The 26,135-nt window shown below is 36.7% G+C and overlaps 1 protein-coding gene across 5 annotated transcripts in view; it reads left to right on the top strand.

Moving 5' to 3' along the window:
- Nucleotides 1-26,135, top strand: part of LOC129749707 (6-phosphofructo-2-kinase/fructose-2,6-bisphosphatase) — a 140,940-nt gene that overhangs the window by 72,696 nt on the left and 42,109 nt on the right. For 2 of the 5 annotated variants that reach the window (XM_055744760.1, XM_055744759.1), the window contains exon 2: nucleotides 24,261-24,547. In XM_055744760.1, the coding sequence (XP_055600735.1) occupies nucleotides 24,261-24,547 (287 nt within the window). Of the gene's footprint in view, nucleotides 1-7,956; nucleotides 7,985-23,109; nucleotides 23,957-24,260; nucleotides 24,548-26,135 lie in introns of those variants that run through there. The other 3 variants (XM_055744763.1, XM_055744762.1, XM_055744761.1) reach the window with 3 other exon arrangements.

Raw genomic sequence — 26,135 nt, 5'->3', positions numbered from 1 at the left:
TGCACCAATAATTGATTCGAAAAATTCAAGAAATTGAATTTCGTCGCCTACATGAAAGCGTTTTACCTAAAAGGATATAAAAAAGTGTATTTTGAAAAGCGTAATTATCGATAATTTTTGCAATAGTAAATGATTTTTTTTCCAAAATATATAAAGTTTATTAAAACACAATGAACATGTTATAAAACATTTGATGTTTCAGTTTTAACTTTCCATATAATCATTGATCCATTTCTATTCATGTGTCGCAAGTTAAAATCTGATCATTTTGATTTTTCGGATTCCGGAACTGGCCAGATTGGCCGTGGCCAGGACCAGATGGCCCCGAACCACTTTTTCTATCAATTCCCATCATGTACAGGTCAAGAGCTTTCAATTGATGTGTCGCAAGTTAAAATCTGATTATTTTGATTTTTCGGATTCCGGAACCGGCCAGATTGGCCGTGGCCAGGACCAGATGGTCCCGAACCACTTTCGCTATCAATTCCCATCATGTACAGGTTAAGAGCTTTCTATTTATGTGTCGCAAGTTGAAATCTGATCATTTTTATTTTCGGATTCCGGAACCGGCCAGATTGGCCGTGGCCAGGACCAGATGGCCCCGAACCACTTTAACTATCAATTCCCATCATGTACAGGTCAAGAGCTTTCTATTCAAGTGTCGCATCATGACATTTTTTTTTAATTTTTCCATGACAGTCACGGAATCAAAAATTCAAAAATGTCATTCCGATAGTCAGAGGACCAACAGAATCTTCGACTGTCATAAGTCAAAAATGTTATCGACACTCATTCTCCGTGCAGCATTTCAGCTTGCGATTTGAGTACACATCGAGCAAAGAAAGTTACTCACTTGTCAGAGCTATATGTTGTCTAACAATGTATTCGTTATCTCCGAGTGACAACCGTACCAACATTTTGTTATGGATTGAGAGGAACCAAGTTTGTTCGCTACTTGTACAGATCGCGAAGTGTACAGTTCAGGATAAAACCTTTATCGCATCATATTCATTTCATTTCCATCTCTGATGTATGGTACCCCCATCGGTAGCAAGGTCCTGCCTATGTCTGTGTGGCTTGGCCTTTGAATTTCTTCTAGGGCTTCCGCGGTCCGATGGTTCGTCGAAAGAAGGCATCCAACTCGCAGAAACCTACAATGGCCGGCTACCCATGCCGCTTGCAATAATTTCTTTGGGTTATCCCCAGATGCATTCCTTCTGAAAAATATATCTGCAGATTAAGCCTTTCCTTCCCATGGTAGCACAGGTGATCCACAACTTTGCACAGCTCGCATTTGAACTGGGCGCTTTGAATCAACACCATTTTCTCACCGAATGTGTAGATATGACTGAAGAAACATTGCACGAATTTTGAAGAAAATCGATTCGCTAGGTTTTGCTTGGCAAATCAAAAGCTGCAAAAATGTCGGATTTTTTTCGAATTTAAATCAAGTCGTCGTTTGTTGTTCAATAACTTGACAAGGTTTCATAATTCCCTTCAAATAAAAATACTGACGTGCAGAATACTGCCTATGCAAGCAGAATCAAATGATGGTTTACTTAGATTTCAACAAAAACATGTAAATTTTCGAGTAAGTAAAGTGGATCACTGGTGATACACTGGGAACAAAACGTACTTTTCTTCTTGTGAAGTTTTCTATCAATACCTCACAAAAATCATTTCGTCAAAAAAAAAAAATTCGCTTCAGCATTGTTATTTCAACTGCTAAAATGACCACATGTCTCGAAATATTTGTAAAAGTTCGTGATTTTTTTCGAAAAACAGCTTGTTTTGTTTTCTTGACGCAAAGTGTCATGGCGGCCATTGTTCAAGGAAAAAATGAAAATTTCAAATATTTCTATAAATAGACTATCGAGGAATGCGAATACCAATGAAGTTTTCTACCATAAAGGATCGTTTTAGTTTGTAATCAATGAAGTGATGAAATTCCATGTTTTTTGGCAATTATTTCTTGTTTTTCATTTATACCCTAGTTGTTTTCTTCCCAATGGAGCATATATGATCCACCTCAAAACCCAAATTTATCGAATGGATCATTAAAGTAGCCTTAAATTATGCATATTTTGTTCTAGAACTTTGATTCTAAATCAATATTTCTATTTTTAAAACGTGAAAAACCTCGTGGGAAGGAAAGGGTTAAGGAATTTTAACAACAAGAAATATGAGCATATAAAGATACATTTATATTGATAATTTAAATAAACAAACAAATATTACAATAATGATTATCTTGATATTTTAAAAGTAAACGTTTTGAATTGATACTGATTTCAATCTCAGTTAAGTCATGCAGCAGTGGAACACGTATTATCGATTTCAAATTTATGAATAACCATGGAACGAACTCACTAATTTATCTCAGGCTTGGCATCACATATCTTTTAATATAAGCAAAAAATGTTGCTTTCATTTTTGCTGTGTATCACCTTATGTGAAGCAAAATGAGAGAAAATTTCACTCTCAAGGCAGACCCGAGCATTCGGTCATTCTTCTCGAATAGAATTTTTATTGTTGAAATATGTACTATTTTAAATGTTTTTTTCAATCCACAATATTCATTTTCAAAATTTTACTTTCAATTTAATTTTTTCATCTCGATCTGAAAAATTCAAATATGTACACTCTTGTTCGAAAATTTAAATTGAAATCTCGAAAGCTATGAAAACTTGAAATTACTGGTCCAAAAGGATGAGGATGTCCGAGAATGAGGATGAGGATGAGGTGGCTCCACTCGATTATCCTAAGGGTAAAGGCAGAAACACAATACAGCGTCGGTCGTCGCGTCACGTCAGCGGTCAACGTTGTCGATAAGTACTAAAACGCGGACGCGACGCACCCGACGATTTTTACATCACAATTCAGCGTCACGAGACATCTAAGATGTCTCTTGACGCTGAATTGTGATGCAAAAATCGTCGGGTGCGTCGCGTCCGCGTTTTAGTACTTATCTACAGCGTTGACCGCTGACGTGACGCGACGACCGACGCTGTATTGTGTTTCTGCCTTAAGCCTTAAGCCTTGGTTTAATAGATTGAACCTGAGTCGAGATTTTATGCGTATATTTTCCCGTCTCATGTCCAATCATTATTCCATGAACGCGGTACTCTATCGTATAAATAATGCTGGCAGCAATTTGTGTGGCTGTGGCCAAGGTTACCGCGACATGGAACATATGGTCTGGTCATGTGAGGCCCACCTGGTCGCAAGAGCGAATTCAATAGTCTCCCTTAGGGTTCGAGGAAAACCACCCTGCACCCCAGTAAGAGATGTACTAGCTGCGATAGACATTGATTACACGTTCAAAATATACCTTTTTCTGAAAGCTATTGATCTTCGTCTATAATCCTTTTCATTTTTATATTTCTCTATCTATTTTCTGTTTTCTTCAAAAAGTGAAAAAAGTGATAAAGTGATGAAGACCTAAGCAAACAATTGTAAACATACAGAACGAGTTTGGCTCCTTAGAGCCTCAAGGTATGAGACGTTTCAAATAAAGAAATTATAAAAAAAAATGATTCGACTAAACGCCTGAATTTCTATTTTTTTTTATTTTTGCGATGGCGAGAGCTTACAAAAGATGGAGGTTGAGTTTCCCTTCAAGGTTTCTTCTCTACGAATTGTAAAACCTAGAAGATTTATTCATTTTCAACCTCACACATTTTTTGGATGTTTTTCAAATTGTTATTGTCGGTCTCAAATTCTGTAATCATCTATAATTGTACACCTATTTTAAATCAAATTACTAAACCTACATAAGTGCCCTCCAAATTGATAATTTAGTACCTTATACTTTCTGCCAAGAACAAATTACGCAATTCACCATAATTTGGTATAAAGTTGCTAACAAGGGTGAGATCTTTATGTTGCCTTATTTTGCTAACGTAGAATAGTCAACAGCAAATAATGCTTTCAGTTTGCTGTTGATACCTCATGTTAGTCTCAATTTGCTTTTGATTTGGGCATCAAAGTCTGCTCGGGATAATATACCACCTACACAAAAAATTTGACTATAACGTGTCACTGAAAACTGCAACCTTTAAAATAAATCACCTGTAATTAACAAAACCTGTAATTTTAAATTGTTTTCCTTGAAAGTTAACGAAGATTCATTTATTACTACAGCAAATGTCCTGTAAAAAAGTTGTACACTAAAAATAAAATGTCACGTAATCATGTTTTCGACCTGTAAAATTACGGTAAATGTCCTCCTCCTTTTTGTTACAGGACATTTGCGTAATTTTACAGGAAATAATTTTTGCTGTGTACTGAGTAACTTATTCCTTACGTTTGCTTTAAAGTGCTACATGGAAAGCTGGAGCTTCTTTCCAATTACAACTTTTCTGAACAAAACCTTGAACAAATCAATACTTTAATTTTTTTCTTGGTATAAAATTCAAGCGCTGGACGTTCTTTTTAATACGCCAAGAATCAAATTAAATTTTCCTGATTTTTTTCAGAAACTAGGATTTTTGTAATCTTATTATTTATATGAATTGTTATTTATTTGTGCTCATTTTTTGTGAAAAGGTTAATAATAATCTCGTGTTTATGTTTCTTCGCGACATGCATATATATTGTTTATCCAAATTTAACTTAAAAATATACTAAATTTTGAGAAAACAATTTATTTTTATTCCAAAAATGGTTGAAAAATCGTTAGCGTGCATGCGTGACACGAAACACAAACATGAAACGGAAAAAAAAGAAAAAAAAATCATTCTGTTGATTGAATTAGGAATAGAAGGACGTTATTTTTTTAAAGAAATTGTTCTGTGATAGATTTAAGTGATAGATATGAGCAAAATTTCAACATCAACTCAACACGTAGTTTGGGGTTGAAATACTAAATTCGGTTAAAAAAAACGTGAAAATCTGAGTGACGATTAAAGATCTATTCAGTAAAAATATAAACGAATCATTAACATTTTTGAATTATTTAATGCTTTTATACCACACTAAAACCAAAAAAAAAAACATCACGAACAAAATAACTCATCGTTTTTGAATGAATATTAGGATATTTTAAATGATAACTGAACGATTTCTGAAATTAATAAAAAAAGAGTGATGAAATCGAATCAACAACCGTGATATTGATTAGTAACGAAAAAAATCGAACAGTGATAAAATTGAAAAACTACTGTAATTTTAAATCTTCTTTCAGTACAATAAACAGCTCAAATACTCTGTTGATTCCAGACAAACCCATCAAATTTGTTACTTTTAATGCTTTGGTTAACACAAATTAAGACAAAATTTCAATTTCTCAACCAGTTTTTGTCCTTTTAAGGATGCTTTCCGAAGCAAGATTTTCATGAATTTAGCTTACACATATCTTCAAGTTCAAGATATTATGAAAATATTACTTTCTCATTCAAAAATTACTAAAATACTTTTGTGTGTTTTCAATGGCAAGAAAAACACCCATTTTCGAAACTCAATTCAGTAGTTCAGTAATTTTTTTCAAAAATTTTTTTGAAGTACTAAAAAAAGGTCAAAAATTGATTATACTTACATTTTTAAAAATCTCAGAAAGAAAAAAAAACACAGTAAAACACAAAGTTTTAAATTCATCGAAAATTTTCACCTCTTTTTTTACATTTTTTCCTAACTACAAAAAGCCGAAGACTCCTCTGGCATCAAATAGCAAATCAAAGCTTTTTGAGCATCAAAAATTTTAAAGAACAAATTTTGGCGCACCAATACGAGATATTTGGATGCAATAATGAGCATACCTACATTTTTAATTTAAAAAAATACAACTATCCTGTTAGAAATATATTGACTAGAATTGTAGTTGTTTTCAAAGTGCTTCAAAGGTATTTCGCAATATTGAAAAAAAAAAAAATAGTGTCTGCAACTCGTTGCAAAACTCGATTTTTTCAGCACTCGACGTAATTACTTTGGAAGAAAAAATGCACGACTCGTATTGAAAAAAAAAAAAAACACTTTTTGCAACTTGTTGCATAAATAAGCATTTTGGCTCTAATTTTTAGGCATATGTATCGAATGCTCTGCAAATTTAGTTTTCGTAGTGCAGACGTAGTTGCACACCTTTCATCCGAAGACACTAAGATAAGTTATGACACAAAATTAGAATCAAAAAAGTGGATTTTGAAGTTTCGCTAGATCAAATGGTGTCAAATTTAAATACAAACTTGAGTCTCGACAGCTCATTTGGTTAACTTTAAAAGGTTGCTCAACGAAGCTCAAATTTGGCATGGGGCCTTCTGGCAGCCCAAGGAACTATTTTGGTCCCTAAAGTTTGAATTCTGGAAAATAAACCTATTTTTGGATGATTCCAATGTCCAGGTTGAGAAATTTTGAATAGATCGCTCAGTATAAAACTCAAAATAAATAACTCATATTTTAGTAGTCATAGTTTTAGTCATACTCCAGACTTAAAACGGCTTTACGCTACCTAGGCGAACAATCTAAAAACACTACTTATTGTGCGCCGACCTTTTTCGTTTTTTGTTATATAAAATTCTATGATTCTGAAAAGTTCGATCAAAAACGAGAATAATCTTCACAACATTTTTTAATGCAAAATATTCTGAAAACCTGAAAAAAATGTTAATATTATTTCAAAACGTGACTCTCTGGAGCCACTTTTCACAAAAGCTGAAAAATAAATAATTTGTAATGTGTAAGCTTTCGATACAACAGCAGAAGTGGGTTGATAATAATATACAATTTGGAACGATATACCCATCTCTTAGTTATAATCTTCTATAATAAACTATTAATAAAAATAATAATATCCATCTCTCTGGAGCCACCTAAAAATCAAATTGACTGACTTATCGCCGTTGGATCAGAAGAACTATTTATTTTGGAAAATATGGTTTTGCAAATTCCATCCTTATCCTCCTAAAAAGGAGAAATCAATCTGTTGCAAAAATGTAATTTGTTTTCAACCACCACCCTCTGGAGCCACTATTTTATTGACGGAAATAAAACCGGTGTTCAATTGGTCTCTAGCAGAATGCATCCAACGTGAACTGCAACTTACTAAATTGTAATCATTTGTCTTTGATCGACCAACTATGTAACCTATGTCCCGTTCCCAGGAATATATGTTTATTCAAGCAACTAGCAAACACACATTGAACGACTACCTTCGAATGTGTGACTAACATGGCTTCACCAATCCGTTCGAATATCATGGCAAATGCAAATGACACGCGTCAGCCAGCAGCACCACAAACAAAAACACCCTTCTTCCTTCTGTGTTTGGCGTAAGAATTTCTTCCTTCCCTATCTGCATCTGTAATGTGATGGATGAAGATGGGAGGGTAAGAAAGCTAGGCACACAGCTCAATTACGTCAATTGGCCAGTTAACGGCCCGGTAGAAGGCGGCGTTGATAATGGAATTGTGTCAATCATTATTGCACTTACTTGGGCTGGGATTGATTCTAGTTTAAAGACTTTGTGTTGATTCGATTTGTTGACATCGGCATTACGTACACAATTACACGAGATGTTTGCCACAGTTTTGAATTTATTTTTAAGTTGAACGCAGTTCCTACTGGATTCTTCCGGAGAAAAGGAAGCTGTAAGTTATTCTCTTTTGTTGAAAAAAAAAGAAACTTCCAATGCTTGTACCCGACACGTGTTATAGTTACACTTGTTGTAAAGTGCAAGCGACCTTGAAAACGTCTAAGCTATTTTCTGCGTTTGCTTTCACACGGACACGAACGAGGATCCACTTCTACATTTCCGCTATGTATGGAGATTGCAGCTGTCACAATCCAATCCGTTCCAACTAGATTGCTTGGATGAATATTTATGTCGGACAAAGTATCTATTCACGTGGTGTGTGATGATACCTATGTTTATCAGATTTCATGTCTATTGTTAGATTGAAGATGTTACATTTCTTTTTGAATATAAAATTAACATTTTTTTTCTTTTTTTACAGGTAACTTGAATATGATGTCATTATAATGGTATGGTGGAGTAAGTATGTTTCTTGTCATATGTGTAAAAATTAATCAAAACTGTCATCAATTGCAGTCTAATAAACTTTTGAGTATGTATTACTTTTCCAATATTCTTCTTATCCATTGATGTTAAAACATAAACATAAAAATCGTTAATTCTTGAATCATCAATGTTTCATACAAAGATTCAGTAAGCCTTTGTTTTCATTTTCTTCAAATTAAAACGTCACTCAATTACCATATTATTTATGAGGGTATTCAATCATCGAAACTACTGCCATCTGTTGCTCGGTTGTTATAAACCGGCCTCCAATTTATGAACAACTCTCATGAACAAACACACCCGAACGAAAATTTTCTACAATAACAACAGAATCCGCGAAATAGTTGAAAACAAACCGGAACTCGGAACGAATCCCAAAAATAAACACCACCAGTGAGCGACCACAATCCAGAGAACAGACACTCAAAGATCGAGAGCGTTTTGTTGAATAACCGGAAAGAAAACCCACCACGAGAGAGCGCACGTTGGCCACTCAGTCTCGCACGCACGTGCTTGTCTCATCTCATCAACGAGTTTTCCCACTTTCTCACATAATTCAGCAAACATCCAACATACAGATGGACAGACGGGCCCTCAATATTTCAAGTTCACAGCCACAAATGTGATTTTCTTTATGCCTCTGTAAGTGGTTGGATGTTAGGAAATTGGGAGCATAAGAAAAGCGATTTTAGTCATGATGTTGACGGCTGATCTTTAAGATTTGAAAGTAAACACGTGCCGAATCATGTTCTTGGAAAATGCAATATTTTGTTTTGAGACTTTTCAAGATTAATTATGATATTATAATCCATTCAATTAAAGAGACTACATACAAAGAGGCGCAGTATGGTTCCTTTTGAAATAATAAGCTTGCCACCCTGCTGTAGGGCTGCCTTAAGACTACTTGGTTTTGCCTGATTGGAATGACACTGACAGAAAATCGAAAATTCCAATTGTGACATTTCGTCTCTTTGTTTACTATAGGCTCGTTACATTCAATGGACTTGAAAGGTAGAAATCTCGCGTGAGCTTCCATTACGTCGTATGAAATATCTTAAGATTTCACAGAAAACTGCTGCAAAACTTATCAAAACAACTTTAAAATTGGTATCTCACATAAAGAATATGTTGTCTAGACTACAAATGATCTAAATGGAAAGAATTTGCGACCAGTTTATGTCAGTTTTTGTATTTTTTTTTTGTAATAAAAATGTTTGTTAACATTTTGTTTCATACGACGTAATGAAAGCTCACGCGCGAAATATTAAAAAAATAAAAATAAAATTCTAATTTATTTTGAGGGAATCAAGACAAAATAAGAAACTCAGGGAAAAATATCAATGAAATTTGCATAAAAACCAAATTAAATAATAGAAAAAAATAACATATATGACTTAACTAACGAAATTGACGAAATTGACAAAGGTGAAAATGTTGACGAATTTGAAGAACTGACAAAAAATGTTGAAATAAAAAAATGGACAAAACATTTTTTTTTTATTTGAGAGTTTTTTTGCAGCAGGCTGGTTCGCCTTTGTAAATTGACAAAATCATCAAAAATAATAAAATTGATAATATTGGCCAAATCAACAAAATTGATAAAAATTAAAATTAGCGCAATTGACCAAATTTACCAAATTTCAAAAATTGACAAAACTGACAAATTTGACCACATCTGTAAAATTGACAAAATTGAATTTTCTAACAAAATTAACTAAAGTGACCATTAGCTAGGGATACCATACGTACTCTTTTTAGCAGGGATGATAACTGTCCGAATGTCATTTGACATTTTTGCCGAAGCCTAGAGCTACATTCATCAGTACGAAAACGACCGTCGTAGTCATGTCTTTTTTGGATTTTGTGAATGTCATCGCTAAGAAATTCCCTCGGGAAAATTGGGCCTACTAAATATAATTTTTTTTTTCGATTATAGTCGTTTTACCATCTTTATGGCATTCGCGACTTTATCAACGTTGCAGTTGGCGGATCGTTATTGAAAAACTTATCCGGTACTTGAACTCGCGGACATCGGCTCAGGAGACAACAGACTTGCCAACTGAGCTATATCACAAGCCCACCAAATATAATAGTTTACCCAATCGAATCAAAATCATCAACAATCGATCCGCCTTTAAAACAAATTTGATACAATATCTCAAAAGAATTCATGTTCGTTAACCACCAACCATCGTATCAGTCATAGTAATTTTAGTTTTTTTTGTTTACCTTTAATTATTTAATTTAGTTCAGTTTTTTTTTTTAGTTTCAAGACAGCCTTAGTTTAAATTTTTTCTTCATATCTTTTCACCTAGTTTTAATTTTGTAAATTTTTGTCGTATTCTGTGGATCTCTTAAAAGGATATATTTCCACTGAGATTCACACGTTAACGTAAATTTAGATATTTTTTCTCGTCCATTCCTTCGCATATAGCTTTAAAAAAATTGGCTCCCAGCATGAGTAGAGTCTTGTTCGCCTTTTGTTAAAGTCTGCTTCATTTAATATTGGAACACAAACAATTGCGTGTGGTTCAGTCATTTATTAACGAATTCATAATTTGTTTTTCATACAAATGTAGCATTTTCTTTACTCTTTCATAAAAAAAAAATTAAAAAATTATTCATTGCTGTTTCGAAGAAATTCTCGTACTTTTCCCGTAATACGGCACATTAGGCGGCGCACACCCTTTTCGTCCACCGTTTTGGCGATTTGATTCCACCAGTTCTTCATTTGAGTCATGTTCCTAACAAGTTTTCCCTTTGCCTTAAGCCTCCGCTTCGTGATTGCCCAGTATTTCTCTATCGGCCGGAACTGGGGGCAGTTTGGGGGGTTGAGGTCCTTCGGTATTACGCTGACCCCGTTCGTTGCGTACCATTCCATAACCGTTTTGCTGTAATGGCAGCTTGCGAGGTCCGGCCAAAACATTACTGGACGGTTGTGGGCACGAATAAACGGCAGAATCCGTTTCTGTAGGCACTCTTTTTTGTAGACTTCTGATGTCATTGTCTTGTCAGTGAGAAAGACTTTGGTTTTCTGTCCACAACTGCATATCCCCTGCCAAATCATGTACTTGCGGGCGAATTTATCCGCAAACACGAACTTAAATTTTGCAGGTACATCCCCCCGAGCCGTCGCCAAATAAAATTTTTGAACTGGGATTTGCCCAAAGTCCGCCTTCACGTAGGTCTCATCGTCCATCAGAATACATCCGTCGAACTTGGTCAGCACTTGGTCGTACAGCTTTCGAGCACGGATTCTGGCCACATTGTTCTGCTTCAGCGTCCGATTTGGCTGTTTGCTGGCTCGGAATGACCTTATTCCTTCCCGGAGACGAATTCGTCGCACCGTGCTGTGAGCGGCCTGGAACTTATTGGCCAAATCGCGGTCTGAAAGATTGGGATTCCTCTTGACGGCCTTGATGACTTTCCCACGCAGTTTCCGGTCGACAGTTCCACTCCGACGCTTCGAATGCGGCTTCCGAGCCGTCGTCAATGTTTCCTTGTACTGCTTGATAACACGCCATACGGTATTTCTGGGCATTTTAAGCTGTTTAGCTAGCTTCGATGCCGACAACAATGGATTTTCAAGAAAACTGTGCACAATTTGATCTTTCCGTTCGGCTTCCATGGCGGTTGTTTACAAAATGCTATCGTTTGGTTTTATGACATAAATACATGATGAAAGGTAATAAATTTCCCGACACGTGGGTGAAAAAAGTTTCCAAATCCGTCCACTAGGAGCGCCACAATGAGCAAAAGAATTTGTTCAATGAGCAAATGATGTTTGTTTATTTGTATGCTGTCGACATGCTGGGAACAGTAGCGTCCATTACCAGGGGACTCAATTGAGTTTTTTGGTGTGGGGGAGTGTGGCGGGCAATTTAAAGGTAAAATAAAAAAAAAAATGTCAAATAACATTTGGGATGAAAGTCACAACTTGCTTCGATATTGTGATAGTCATGGAAAAAAGTTAAGCTAAGCAGATGAAAGTCGGTCGTTGCTCCGATGACATTCATATTGGTATTTAAATGTTATGACGACATTTATCATTTTGAATGTCACCGAATCATAATCGTAACTGTCGTGAATGTCACTCATTTTCCGCCTAACACTACACTATTTTCTTTCCAATTAAATTACACTTTTGGTTAACTGATAACACCTCCTCGATAAACGAAACAACGACCGTTCGCGTAGAGAATAGTTTTCAGAATGATCTTTCCGACGTTCGGGTTTTCTCTCCATCTCTCTCTTTTGCTCGTATTTAGAAAGAATTCGCATTCCCTTAGTTCATTTTTTTCGCTCTTCTTTTTTTTTCTAGCACTGAGCGAAATCACATGAACATTTATTCTGTGACTGTTCGTCGATCTATTTTTCTCTGCTTCTATGTTATTTTTAGACTACTATTATTACTACATTAGTTTCCTCCTCTACAGGTCCACTAATGCTATTATCGATATAGGTATTTTTCTTTTTTTTTTTGCTATAAGTTTTGTTAGAAACAAATAATATACGTGTATATGTTTATATTAATTGCAAAATTTTGTAATTCAATTGAGAATTTTCAGTGAAAATTTATTTTATCTTGCGCATCCCAAGAAAATCATTCGAACGTCACAGACTTTATCTATCTAAAACCTTGAGCATCCCTATCTGATGTGTGATGCTGATTCGTCGTCATTCGTCTGTCAGATGATAAATAAAAGTAAACATCGGAACCTACGGGAAAATTTTCATTATTCTGTGTTCGATAAAGTTTAATTTCGCATTACCGGACCGTGATATTGAATCACCAGAAAACATGATAAACATAAGCATCGTTGAATTTAGCCGGTCTTTTAATCGACTGTCGTGAACGAAGGTTGTGTCTATCGGGTTCGCAAAGGCCAGTTGGTTCAGTTTCGGAATCAACTCTCTCGTGACTTGGTTCTCTGTTTTCGGAGTACAACACCGGTTTTCCGTCGATCAGTCTTGGTGTGGCTGCAGTTGAATGTTCTGTGTTACTTTCTAATTCGGGATCGTGAAGTGGAACCTTTCTGATTTCCTGAATATTGCGATCATATTGAACACCGTTCCTGTTCATTACAACCACTCTCGCACCTTGTCTTGCGATGACTTTGTAAACTTCCGATGAAAACGTTGGATCAGTTTTCGAACGCTTTTGACGCGCAAGAAGGACCTTGTCCCCCACCTTAACGTCCGAAACCCGCGCTCCACGTCGCGTATCAGCATATTTATTGCTCGCAAGTTTGGCTTCAGCATCTCTCTCCCGTACCTCAGTTCTGTCGACGGGTATTTGGTTCCATAAACATGGAAAGGTCCCGCGATATCGCCACCCTACCATCAGTTCAAAAGGCGTCAAATTTAACCTGGCATGTGGAACTAATGTATTGTGCTTATGAACATAATGATCTAAGGTAAGTCTCCAGTTGGTTCCATCTAATTTAGATGCTGCAACCGCCTTAATAATACCTTGATTGTGTCGCTCAACCATACCGTTTGATTGAGGACTTAATGGCACTGATTTACGCACTTGAACTCCTTTTTCTAGCCAAAACTCACAAAAAGCGGTACTTCGGAATGGTGGCCCATTGTCACTCTGGATGGCTTTCGGCAAACCCCAGGTTTTAAACGTTTCGCATAAAGCAGCATTCGTTGATTCAGCGTCCATACGTTTCATTTCAATCACCGTGAGGTATCGTGAGTAGGTATCGACGATGACAAGTAACTCCCCCGATCCAAATCCAGGTAAGGATAAAAAATCGATTTGAATTACTTGCCACGGACCATCTGGAAGATCTCGCGAAGATAGTGGAATAGGTGGTTGTTTGCGGGATAGCATTGCACATGTCAAACATCTTTTAACAAATTGTATTGCCTCTTTAGACATATTTGGCCACCAGAAATACTCCCGCAATATCCTTTTCATGGCAACCTCTCCTATGTGGCCACCGTGGGCTGATTTCATTGCTTTTTTTCGGAGAGCAAACGGAAGGACTATTCTATCGTCTTTATAAAACACTGATCCCAGATAATGAATATTCTTTTTCTGAGCCTCATAGTTTCTCAATTCCTTTGGCCACACATTGCTGTCTAATGCTGCCCTAAGCCTTTCAAACTCTTCATCTTTCTCCGTTTCTTCCTGGATTTCTCGAATGGTTATTTCCATTTCTCCAACTCCTAGAGCGAATAAGTAATGCTCGTCGCAGTCCTCTTCAAAAGCTTGTGGTGTTTGGGATACTTCAACCAATCTTGAAAGAACATCAGCGATATTGTCTCTTCCCGATACCCGTTCAATTGTATACCTGTATGGCTGCAATCGAAGCGCCCAGGATTCCGCACGTGTTGTAGCCCTTCTGCCAATGCGATGGTAACCGTCAAAAATGAATTCGTTGGCTTCAGCGTCCGTTTTGATAATAAAAGCTCTATTTAGTAGGTAAAATGCAAATCTCTCCGTACCCCACACTACCGCCAAAGCCTCTTTTTGTGTTTGGGGGTACTTTTTCTCGGCTGACGTTAGAGCTTTAGACGCACAAGCTATAATTCGCGGCCTGCCTTCTGTGTTGTATTGCACCAACACAGCGCCTAAACCTATTGGCGAAGCATCAACAAACAGCTCTATAGGATCTGTTGAGCTATAGTATCCAAGTCTTTTGATCAATTCCAAAGCTTCATTTTGTGAGAAAGAAAATTCCTTTGCTTCTTCTGGTGTCCAGTAAAATTTGGGTGCATTTGCTAGGGCCCTCAACTTTTCAGTTTTTGTAGCCCTGTGCAGAATGAACTTGTCTGCAAAAGTGACAAGGCCCAAAAAACTTTTTACTTCTGAACAACTTGTAGGGGTTGTAAATTTCTTAATGGCATTAACTTTCTCATTTTCTATTTCCCAGCCTTCCGAAGTCAGCTGGAATCCGAGGAATTTGACAGACTGGCTAGCGTAAACGCATTTCTTTTCGTTTATCTTTACGTTATGTTCGGTAAGTTTTGCCAGAGTTGTTTTCAGGTTTCTATCGTGCTCTTCCTTAGTCTTGCCGTACACGAGTATATCGTCAAGGTAGTTCTTAACGCCTGGACAATCTTTGAGTATCTTACATTGCATGGCCTCCTGAAATAAATCAGGAGCATTGCACAATCCAAATGGCAATCTGATGCACCGAAACATGCCAAATTCCGTACAGAAGTTGGTCAAATGGCGAGAGGCTTCGTCCAACTCGATATGAAAGAACGCATTACACAAATCTATTGTCGAGAACCATTTGGCACCATCTAACTCCGCTAATATTCTCTCAAGGGTAGGCATAGAAAATGGCGTTCGGTTTATCACGCGATTCGGTCCTCTCAAATCAATAACGAGTCTGAAATCTTCTTTGCCCTTTGGGATTACAATCATTGATGAACAGAACAAATCAATCATCTTATCCGTGACTGGTTCGATTATATCTGCCTCAACCAGTTGCTTTAATCGCTGTGCTACCAATGGTTTTATTGCAATTGGTACGTTCATGAATACGTTACGAGAAGCGGATTTAGATTCGTCGTATTCTATTTTTACGGGAGGAATTCTAAATTTCGGGAATGTTCCTCCTTGGTTATCTAAGAACGCAATCTCTCCCGGAGTAACCGAATCTAGAAAAGAATTCGGCTGACTAACTGGTACTCCTCGTCCCAACATCAATATAGAATAACGTAAAGCAGTTGGTCTACCAATGAGCGATTGGGAAGCATGAACCACGTAAAACTTTTCTAGGTACATCGGTCGATTATTCGATACGAATAATAAAGCTTCAAATGTTAATTCGACTTTTATCTCTCCTCCTGAACCATACCCTTTCAATGGCCGATCAGATTTGTTCTGGACATTTATAATTTTACACAAGAAATCCCTTTCGCGACTGCATTCTTTAAAACTGTGCAATGAAAGCGTGTTCACTTGGGCTCCTGAGTCAATTAAAAATTTGCAGGAGATTCCAGCTATCTTCGCTTCTATTATTCCATTATCGATGGTAGAATCCGTTACTTCATTCATACTTAATACGAAATGTGCCTCATTGCTCGAAACACGCTGTGTCTGTTAAATTAGAAAATTAAATTCATCATTTTTTTTTTTTTTATTTTGCTACATTCAATATTTATTGCATTCAATGTCAAGAACACATGTTATCTTTTGAAATTTTTAGAGCTGTCTTTTCTCTGTACGATTTGTAATCCTATATTAATATGAAAATGTTGAATGTCGAACATGAATCAGCATATAAAGATAGATAGATCTGACATATTTATTTAATTTTTTTTTTCAATAGGAGAATCAAGGAAAAGCTAACAAGTGCTCGAATTCAAATTAATCGAGATCGGTACCTACGTTTTCAACGGGCTGTTCCTCGTCGATTTTTTCAACTAAGGCCACGTTGGCAACCTCGGGTTTCACATTACCATAGCCGATGGATCTCTGCTGTCCTGATTGTCGTCCGGATGTTGTCCTGTGTGTCACTTCTTTGCAGATACGTTCAATGTGACCTCTTTCTCCACATCTGCGACAGATTTTAAACATAGCTCTGCATTCTTCTTTCGAATGCTTATTGCTAGTACAGAAAGAGCAACGAATCGTATTTGTAGGACCACGATGACCACTTACTATTCTTCTTGTATTGGCCAAACTAGTTTCGTTTCGGAACCTTGCGTCGTTATAATACGGTTTACGATTGTTGAACGAACCTCTTGACGAAGAACCACGATACTTGTATCCAGAGTGAGAATAATTTACCGTTGCCAAGAGGGCCGCCTGTTGATTATCGTATTGTAGTTGATAGTGTTCCTCGTTTAAGCGGATGGTTTCCAACTCTCTGACCTTATCAACTAGATCGGAAAATGAACCGTTGCGACTTAATAACTTTAAAGCCATCGAACGTACTTCCTTGTTATGGGCATGACTAGCTATGGTATGTACTATCTCGGAAAATTCCTTATGCTCAAACTCGCATAGTCTAGCCATTGCACCAACCCTAGTTATGTACATGAGATCCGATTCTCCAATGTTTTGTTTCAAAAGAGTCAATTTTCTGCGATGTAGCAAAACGGCAGATCCTGATGAAAAATAAGCTGTCAGGCGATGGATAGCATTTGAAAATGGAAGAACAGTTTCGTCTGGTGCGTCTTTAGCAGATTTAGTGTTCTTAAAAATGGTTATTAGACGCTGACCCGCCTTGAGTTTAAAAACGGCGAATTGCATGACCTCATCACTAACTCCGGCAAGTTTTAGTGACCCCAATAACAATTCCTTCCACTCTTCAAAATCTGCGCGCCCCAAGTCTTCTCCGTCAACGGATGATTTACACTCCTGTATGTTAATTGAAGATATTGAGATTTGCTGAATGGATGACATGAAACGTGAATCCTCAAAGCTTGGCGTTAAAGGCTGAGTACAGGCATTACGAACTACCATAGCCGAACGATTAGATTGCGATGGTTGAGGTTCGTCCTGAATGACAGCCGTCGATTGAATGTTCGTATGTTCTGAATTCTCGTTGATAGGTATGGCCAATTGTTCTTGATATGCGTTCCGATTTGCCTGGCTCGAGCGATGCGTACTACTTGGGCCCAAATCGCCTCCAAATTCCACACTGTTTATTTCAGAAGAGTCAACACCGGTTTCCCTTGGCTTAAAAAGCCTGGTTTGAAGGGATTGGATGGTTTCAAGAGCCTTTTCCAATTCGTTTTCAAGTCTAGCCGCTTTTGAATTCGCTTGGTCCAGATCTTCAACGCTTGATCCAATTTATTTTTGTTGCTTTTGTTTTCTGAAAATTAAATTCAACAATTCAACAATTACTTTTCTAAATCTTTACAACGATTCTATTAAATTTATTTTTTTATTTATTTTATTTATTGCTTCAGGTTTTTTTTCAAATCATTGTTTGAAACCTAGCTACTTTGTTTTATATATATATATATATATATATATATATATATATATATATATATATATATATATATATATATATATATATATATATATATATATATATATATATATATATATATAAATATATATATATATATATATATATAAATATATATATATATATATATATATAAATATATATATATATATATATATAAATATATATATATATATATATATATATATAAATATATATATATATATAAATAAATATATATATATATATATATATATATATATATATATATATATATATATATATATATATATATATATATATATATATATATATATATATATATATATATATATATATATATATATATATATATATATATATATATATATATATATTTATTTGTGCTTTAGGTTAGTCAAATTTCTAATTTGAATTGAAGCGCCTTTATTTAAAGATTTTTATTTTGATTGACGTCAGCTTTAGGTTCTCCAAACGAGTTTGGAACCTAGCCGTAATTTTGCTTCTGGCTCTCCAAATTCCTAGTTTGGAACCAAGCTTGATATTTTTTTTCAACAAATTTGCCACCATGTTGTATTTTTCAATTTTATTTAATTTTTCAAGCAGCTTCAGGTTCTCCAAATCATTGTTTGGAACCTAGCCACCTCTTCTTTTTTCTTTGTGCTTCAGGTTCTCCAAATTTCTAATTTGGAACCAAGCATCTTTATTTAACCTTTTTTTTTTTGACATCAGCTTCAGGTTCTCCAAAATCTGAGTTTGGAACCTAGCCGTAATTTTTTTTCTCAACGGTGTAAAATCGACGCCATCTTATCGATTTCACTATCCGTTCTTCTACGTACACGGTACTCTTGTACTCGTTGCTGCGGTATAGCCGCCATCTTGTTATTTTTGTAGGTTTGAAACTGAAAACCTATCCTCGAACCTGAAAGGGGAAAATAAAATGTTTCTTTCAAACTTACTGCACTGAACCAAATCTGGAAATAAAATTTACTGGGTCATTTCAGTAATTTTTAAAGTTAATCGCTCAAATACAAAGTAATGATTTATCCTGTACAAGTTATTGGAAAATCCAATAAATTCTACAAGTGTATTTTGTTGAGGAAAAATATACTAAAAAGTATAGGAAAATCTAATGAATATCATGACCCTAATAATCCTAATCAAATATATTAGAAAATCCATTAATTTTCACATGTTTATTTAACAATAGTATTTATATTTTGCAATCTAAAAAATTTACGAACACTTCGCGCCGACTCGATCGTTTTGTAAGTTCCTTAACAGCAGGCTCACACTTGGGAGCCTGCTTGGAAAGCACAAATTAGTGTCTATCATCAGCAACAGCTAGAGCGTCATTTAAACTCAAGCACTTGTGATGGATTTAAGTCCTGAATATTTGTCCAGATAGTCTTTTTTTTTGTTTGGTCAGGAAACCAATAAATAGCCATAACACAAATAAAAAATAAAAGCCCCGAGGCCGTAAACAACTCAAGCGATGAAGGTAAGTAAAGAAAACTTTTTGTTAAACGAAAATTTTCATTTTTGTTTTTCTACCATCCGCAGCTTGACAAAGTACGGCATATGCAAGGGAAAACTCCACTATCCGGCCGGACAAACACCGGAGCAGAATCTTCAAACAGGATGAACACTGGGACAGCACAACCAGCACCATTTTATCAACAGCAGCAGCAGTAAACATCACTCTGGCGGAAGAAAACACTACCAGTCTGCTATTTCCTCAGCGACGATTACAACCAGACACCATTCAGTCACCACCGATTGTACCGCCTACGCCAACATCATCACCAGAGGCAACAGCAGCATATCCAACATCGGACATTTGCCGGAAGCGTTCCATCGCAGCACTACCTGCTTTCCGGTACCATCAACGCAGCAGCATCTTCCTTTTCATCCTCACCACAAAAGTGAACCAGCCGCGGCCGCGTAATTAGCATTTCTTCTCCCAAAACGGAAAGAACCACAGGCGGCGGAGATTTCTTAAGTGGGCCACAATGAAACAGAGTGGAATTGATGTTGGAAGTAATTAATAAAATATTATAATGCTGCAAATAAGCCCCAGATGTTTCATTTTTCATTACAAATCTATTTAAATTCGAAAGAAGAACGGATTACTTTCATTTCAATGTCTAGAATAATCATTTCTATCAAATTACTATTGAATATCTTTCATTGGAAATTCCTATAAAATTTATCAGGACACTTAACTATACGCGCAAAATTTTGCGCTCATTAATAAAAAGTATTGGATTTTCTAGTAGTGCAAAAATACTAGAATTCCCAATACTGTTTATAGCCCGATTTTGTTCAGTGTGGTCGGAGCATCGACCGCGCCATTTCTGTCGTGAATGTCACTCATTTTCCGCCTTACACTACACTATTTTCTTTCCAATTAAATTACACTTTTGGTTAACTGATAACACCTCCTCGATAAACGAAACAACGACCGTTCGCGTAGAGAATAGTTTTCAGAATGATCTTTCCGACGTTCGGGTTTTCTCTCCATCTCTCTCTTTTGCTCGTATTTAGAAAGAATTCGCATTCCCTTAGTTCATTTTTTTCGCTCTTCTTTTTTTTTTCTAGCACTGAGCGAAATCACATGAACATTTATTCTGTGACTGTTACTGTGACTTGTTCATTGGAATCTCAATGAAATGTTATTAATAATGAATGTCGCGACAGTTAAAATCAGATTTTCAGATTTTAACTTGCGATACATGAATAGAAAGCTCTTGATCTGTACATAATGGAAATTGATAGGAAAAGTGGTTCGAGCCATCTGGCCCTGGCTACGGTCAATCTGGCTGCGAAAATTCACGTGAAAACTTAGATTGGGTTAGAGGTTTGCATTTTTCACGCTTTTTCATGGAGAGGGGGTAAGGGTTTGAGTCATGTCTATGTGGACATACTCGTACCACTGACCATACTGACTGGACACTCGATTTCGTTTGTTGGATAATTTTTCCAACAGTACGCAATATCGATTTCAGAGTGCGCAATGATCGATTTGAAGAAATGCTATCCCAGTTAGAAAGTGCCATCCAACTTTCGAAAAAAATAGGCAATTCAGACGATAAAATCCGGCTGAATTTTCCTACAGAGCATTTGCATCGGAAAAATTGTATGTTCGCCACCTAGCGTCGATATTGCAAACCTGCTAAATTTGACGAAAAAAATAAGCCAGAAAATGATCGAATTTTGGTTCTAAGTGTCCTGTCAGTATGATCAGTGAAACAGGAAAATGTTTTTGTTGAAATCCAAAAAGCGATACATTTTTTTCAAATAACCTTTTTTTTGTTTTGATTATTGTCGTTTATGTCTTTATGGCTATACATTGAAAATATTAAAATTTCAAAGCAGCTTGAAGTATAAATTTTATCCTCTAAATTTTAAGTCGAAATCAATGCTCTGGACTAGGGTAACCATACGTACTCTTTTCAGAGTACATGTTCTCTTTTTCGATTGAGAAATGCGCGTACTCTTCTTTTTCTGAAATTTTAAGAAATGAATTTTTTTTAAAGACACTATAATAGAAAAGTATTTATTTCTTACAGTTTATGAAGTTAGTGGCCACCCATGACCTAAATCAGGCATGTTAAACTGGGGGTTCGCGGGCCGCATGCGGCCCGCGGCCTAGGTCAATGCGGCCCGCGTAGCCCCGTCTTAAATTGTCAAAAAAAAACACCACTGATTTTTATGTAAAATAATACTGCAAAAAAAAAAACTAGGGCTGAATGTACCGATTTATCTGATTTTGGCTGCGGCCCTCTACGTCATTGAAAATTTTTAATGCGGCCCGCACACCTAAACGAGTTTGACATGCCTGATCTAAATGTTTCCTATATATTTCACTGTAGATAGCTTTATACCAGTGTCTATACTTTGATTATTGTTTGTTCCAGATTTTCTTATTATATCCAAGCTTGCCCATAAATCCCATAAAGAAAGTCTATATCTGGCCATCCCAGAATTTTTTTTAAAACTCCGGAACTTACTTGGGTTTATTCAGATTAATTTCCAAAGCAAATAATACTTACTCAAATTGCTTTGAGATTTAGCGTTCAAAACGATTTTTTGATTTGATTTATTTATAAATAGACATTATTTTTGTTTAATCCTTAGATACGATTTGAACACTGCTGCTGTTATTTGATGCAAATTTTAAATTTTAAGTAATTTTCTTTCGTTTTCCTCTTTTACAGAACTATACCTAGATTATGTTCACATTTTTCCTTTATATTAAAAATTTTTCAAAAAAATCGACCAGGACGATGGTATTGAAGCAAAACACCATCGTTCTTTTTGGCAACTATATTGAAGACATCGTGCTAAAATTCGATGTCAAAAGAGCAATTTCAAAATAGCTTGGCACCTGTTTTGAAATGTTTTGTCTCAGATTTCCCTGGAACCCAATCTTTTTGATGATAAACGTCTTAGAAGTGACAAGTCATCTGATGTCCTTTAAACTGTTGGTGATATTTTTAAAATCCAACAGAGCTTTACTTAAAGAATAACTGATGTATTATACATCTGGTTAAAAATAATCGACTCAAAAACATGAGGGACATAAGGATGGAAGAAATAAAAGGAAAATGAACTTATTGGTTCCGTATTTCTATCAAAAACTCTACAGAATGTTCAACCGAATATTCGTTTGGCCGAATAGTTGAAAAGGTCAATATTCGGTATTCGGCCGTTCGCCGAATACCACTATTCGATACATCTCTACAAGACATCATGCAATTTTGGGAGATCCTAATACCTAATCATGCTTTATACTTCATACCATACCACAGATAGTGTTTTAAAATGTTCAGGTTTTACACAAAATGCAGCCCTCCCTAAAATATTAACAAATCGAAATAAATACAAAAAGTGGACAAAATTCCTCTGTTTACAGTATCTGGCCTGTAAAAAAAAACAATAAAACTTTAAATGTACTAACTTACAGACGTTTGAACGCCTGGCGGGGCCTTACAGATACCTACCTACAGTAAACCAGTACTGGTCTTTAAAAGGTTAAAACTTTCGCCACTGCTCCAACAACCGGTCTCAGTTTCGTTCGGTACAGAAACTTTACTCTGACTAGCGATGTGACGCGATACCAGCACATCACTGGCACTGACAATCCACAGTTTCAGTTCAGCTCCAATCCGTCATTCTCTCTTTGGCAACGGCGCTAGCAAGGAGCGAATTCGGGTTCTTTCGCACAAAATTTCCAACCAAAAACTGGTTCCTCTTCACCAATTTGCATTGGGAAGAAGATAGACAATTTGATTATTTATATCGTGTTTTCATTTTTTGGGTTCTCGAATTATCTGCTGCTCTGGAAAAGTGCTCTAAATTCGGGACCAGAACAGTTCAGAGAATCGTGTCGAAATCGTGTTCATTGGGTGAAAATCGTGTGTCGCAGATAGTGTTGAGTTTTATAACTGCACTTTTCACTGCCGAGAATTGTGTACCTTTTAAAGTTGGCAATTTCAGCTTGATGCTGATAAGCGAATGTTAAATATTGTTATTCCTGTGCCCCGGTGTACTGCCATAAATAGTCAATAAAGCATTAAATTCGTACATCGAACAGTGATTACGTATACCTACTTACATATATACCTACGAGTGAGGAGCATTTTGTGGGTCGAATAAGGCCACGAACGTCAGCCCACATCTTCACCTCTTAAAAGCTTCCTAACAGCTCATTGTATATCACCTTAAAACTACTGTTAGGCCTTTTGCTCTTTAGCGAGCTGATTAATTAGCGCTGCCTCGTGAATAGCAAATTATCGTTCGCTAATAATCAAACGTTTATTACGCATTCAAGAAATTCTAAAATATCCTATCAACGCGAAAAAAAAGTGCGGGTCAGTGTTTGCGTGTCGAGAAGAAAAACATTCGACAAGACAACATACTACAATGGCGGCTGAAGCTGGTGAAGATAAAAATAATGACACCATGAAGTCGCTCGGGTGGAAATTTCTCAACAAGGAAACATTCGGTAATGGTACGGCTGTTTTGATCCGGGTTCGTCTAATCGATCTATTCTCGTGTGTTATCACCAGATCCGGCTTTATTGAAACTCATTAATCAGCTGCATGCGATTATTACTTTTCTTACGACCAATATACATCCTATCTCAATGACACCGAATAAACAAAAAAAAAGTTAAATCGATAAAAAAACACATTCCTCTCTCCCCAGTAAAACTCACACAGCTTTGAACGTTCTCTCACCGACCAAAAATAAACTCACGCTTTCTCAATTTTTCTTCTCTCTCTCCAACCGTATCAAAACAACAAACCACTCAGGTGAACGTGCAAACTACGTAAACAGTCCACATGTCATCGCGATGGTAGGGTTGCCAGCCCGCGGTAAAACGTACATTTCCAAGAAGCTGTCGCGGTACCTGAACTGGATCGGTATCAACACCAAGGTGTTCAACCTGGGCGAATACCGGCGGCATGCTACGGATGCTTATCGGAGTCACGAGTTTTTCCGGCCCGATAATGAGAAAGCGATGGCAATCCGGCAGCACTGCGCCGAAATGGCGCTCGAGGACGTCTGCCTGTGGTTGGAGAATGGCGGTGAAGTGGCGGTAAGTGTTGAGTGCAACATCTCCCTGCGCTTGTTAAAAAGTAATCAAAACCTAATTTAATGGGGGTAAATATTTCAAAATTACAACAAAAATTTGAAACGTAAGAGCACCTAACGCCATCGTTTGTTTTTGCAACAGATACTTGGCCCCTTAAAATGTCAGGCTCATCTTTAAACTGGATTCAGAGTGACCAGCTGATCAACTGCGATGGCTTTTTTTACGAATCTAACCGTTTGAAAAAATCCCGTCGTTATCAAGGGTGCTAAGAACGGGCAAACAATTGTTGCCAAGATCCTCGAAAAAAAATCGTGGTAAAAGGAAATGGAAGCGCTGTCAAATTTGGGTGCTGGTTTTGCTTTAGTGCAGCAGGATGCAGCTAAAATTTTACCCAACTTTTGACAGATCTTACTGGTTTTTCTTAGAGCAAGTTCACTGGTGTTGGGAAAAAGTGGTAGAAATTTATACATTTTGAATATTTTACCATGCAAAAATGTTTTTAAGATCTTTAGGTGCTTGCTCTATATGAGAGCAAGCACCTAAAGCTCTTTTTTATTCCCGAGTTGAGGAACTTTATGTCGGTGAAAAAGCTGTAAAATGCTGTTATCCATGTTATTTTTGAAACAAAGCAAGCTATATCAATGTTTTTGTCAAAAACGGTATCGATGGTGGTGTTTCTGAAGATGAGAACGAACGATTCGAGTACAATGAACCTAGCACCAGGTGTTGCGACACAACGCTCAGCCGTTATCTCTCTTTAAACTAGCAGTGTAGACTTTATTAAAATCCACCTTTCTAGAAATATACCGTAAACTGAGGGAACTTTGATCACTTTTTTCATTCATTTTTTAATATTTTGGAAGGGGGTTGCTTTTTCGTAATACCTAAAAGCTTTGAAACCCTTACTGAGGTGAGGAGTATTAAACATGATCATGGATTGCAGTTATTTCAAACGACATTGGTGGTTATAATAAAATGTTTGTTACAAAACCAGATTTCGAGTATCGGGGTAACTTTGATCACTATGGTTTTTACGTATCTCAACATCTTCAAATTTATTGTTTTGTGATGGCATTAAGCACAGAAGACTTAAAACATCGATATCAGTAATTTTTTGTTAGGACTGTAACTCTCCTTTCGTTACGCCCGCTCAGTCACAAGAGATTCCCCAAGATTCCCAGGGTCGGCTCAAGCTTGCCGTAATTAAGAAAGTGATAAGAGGAGGTAGAAATCACACTTAGTTACCGAATTTTATGATTTTTATTCGGCACATCAATCCCTAACATGCCCTAACGTCCCTAGCTAAGATTTTACAATTGGACTTACGATTTTAAGTGTGTGGTGTCAGTGTCTGGGCCCGCCGCTGCCGATGACCGTCTGCTTGGAACACCCGAGGTACCGATCGAAGGGTTTGGGGTCTGCTTGGGTTCGCTCGGATCCAGGACCGGATCCTTCAGTCGGACTCCGAAACCACGAGGCCGTCGGAACTTTGGATTCGATTTGATGGAGCCTGGATTTCACGGTTCGGCCACCAATGGGGGATCCCACACCGGCTTCCGGTGCGTCTGACTGCGGGGCCGTCTGAGCGGAT

Source organism: Uranotaenia lowii, chromosome 2 (assembly GCF_029784155.1).
Source record: "Uranotaenia lowii strain MFRU-FL chromosome 2, ASM2978415v1, whole genome shotgun sequence".
Taxonomy (NCBI): domain Eukaryota; kingdom Metazoa; phylum Arthropoda; class Insecta; order Diptera; family Culicidae; genus Uranotaenia; species Uranotaenia lowii.
The sequence above is the reverse complement of the archived record's forward strand: the minus strand, read 5'-3'. Positions and strand labels throughout refer to the sequence as shown.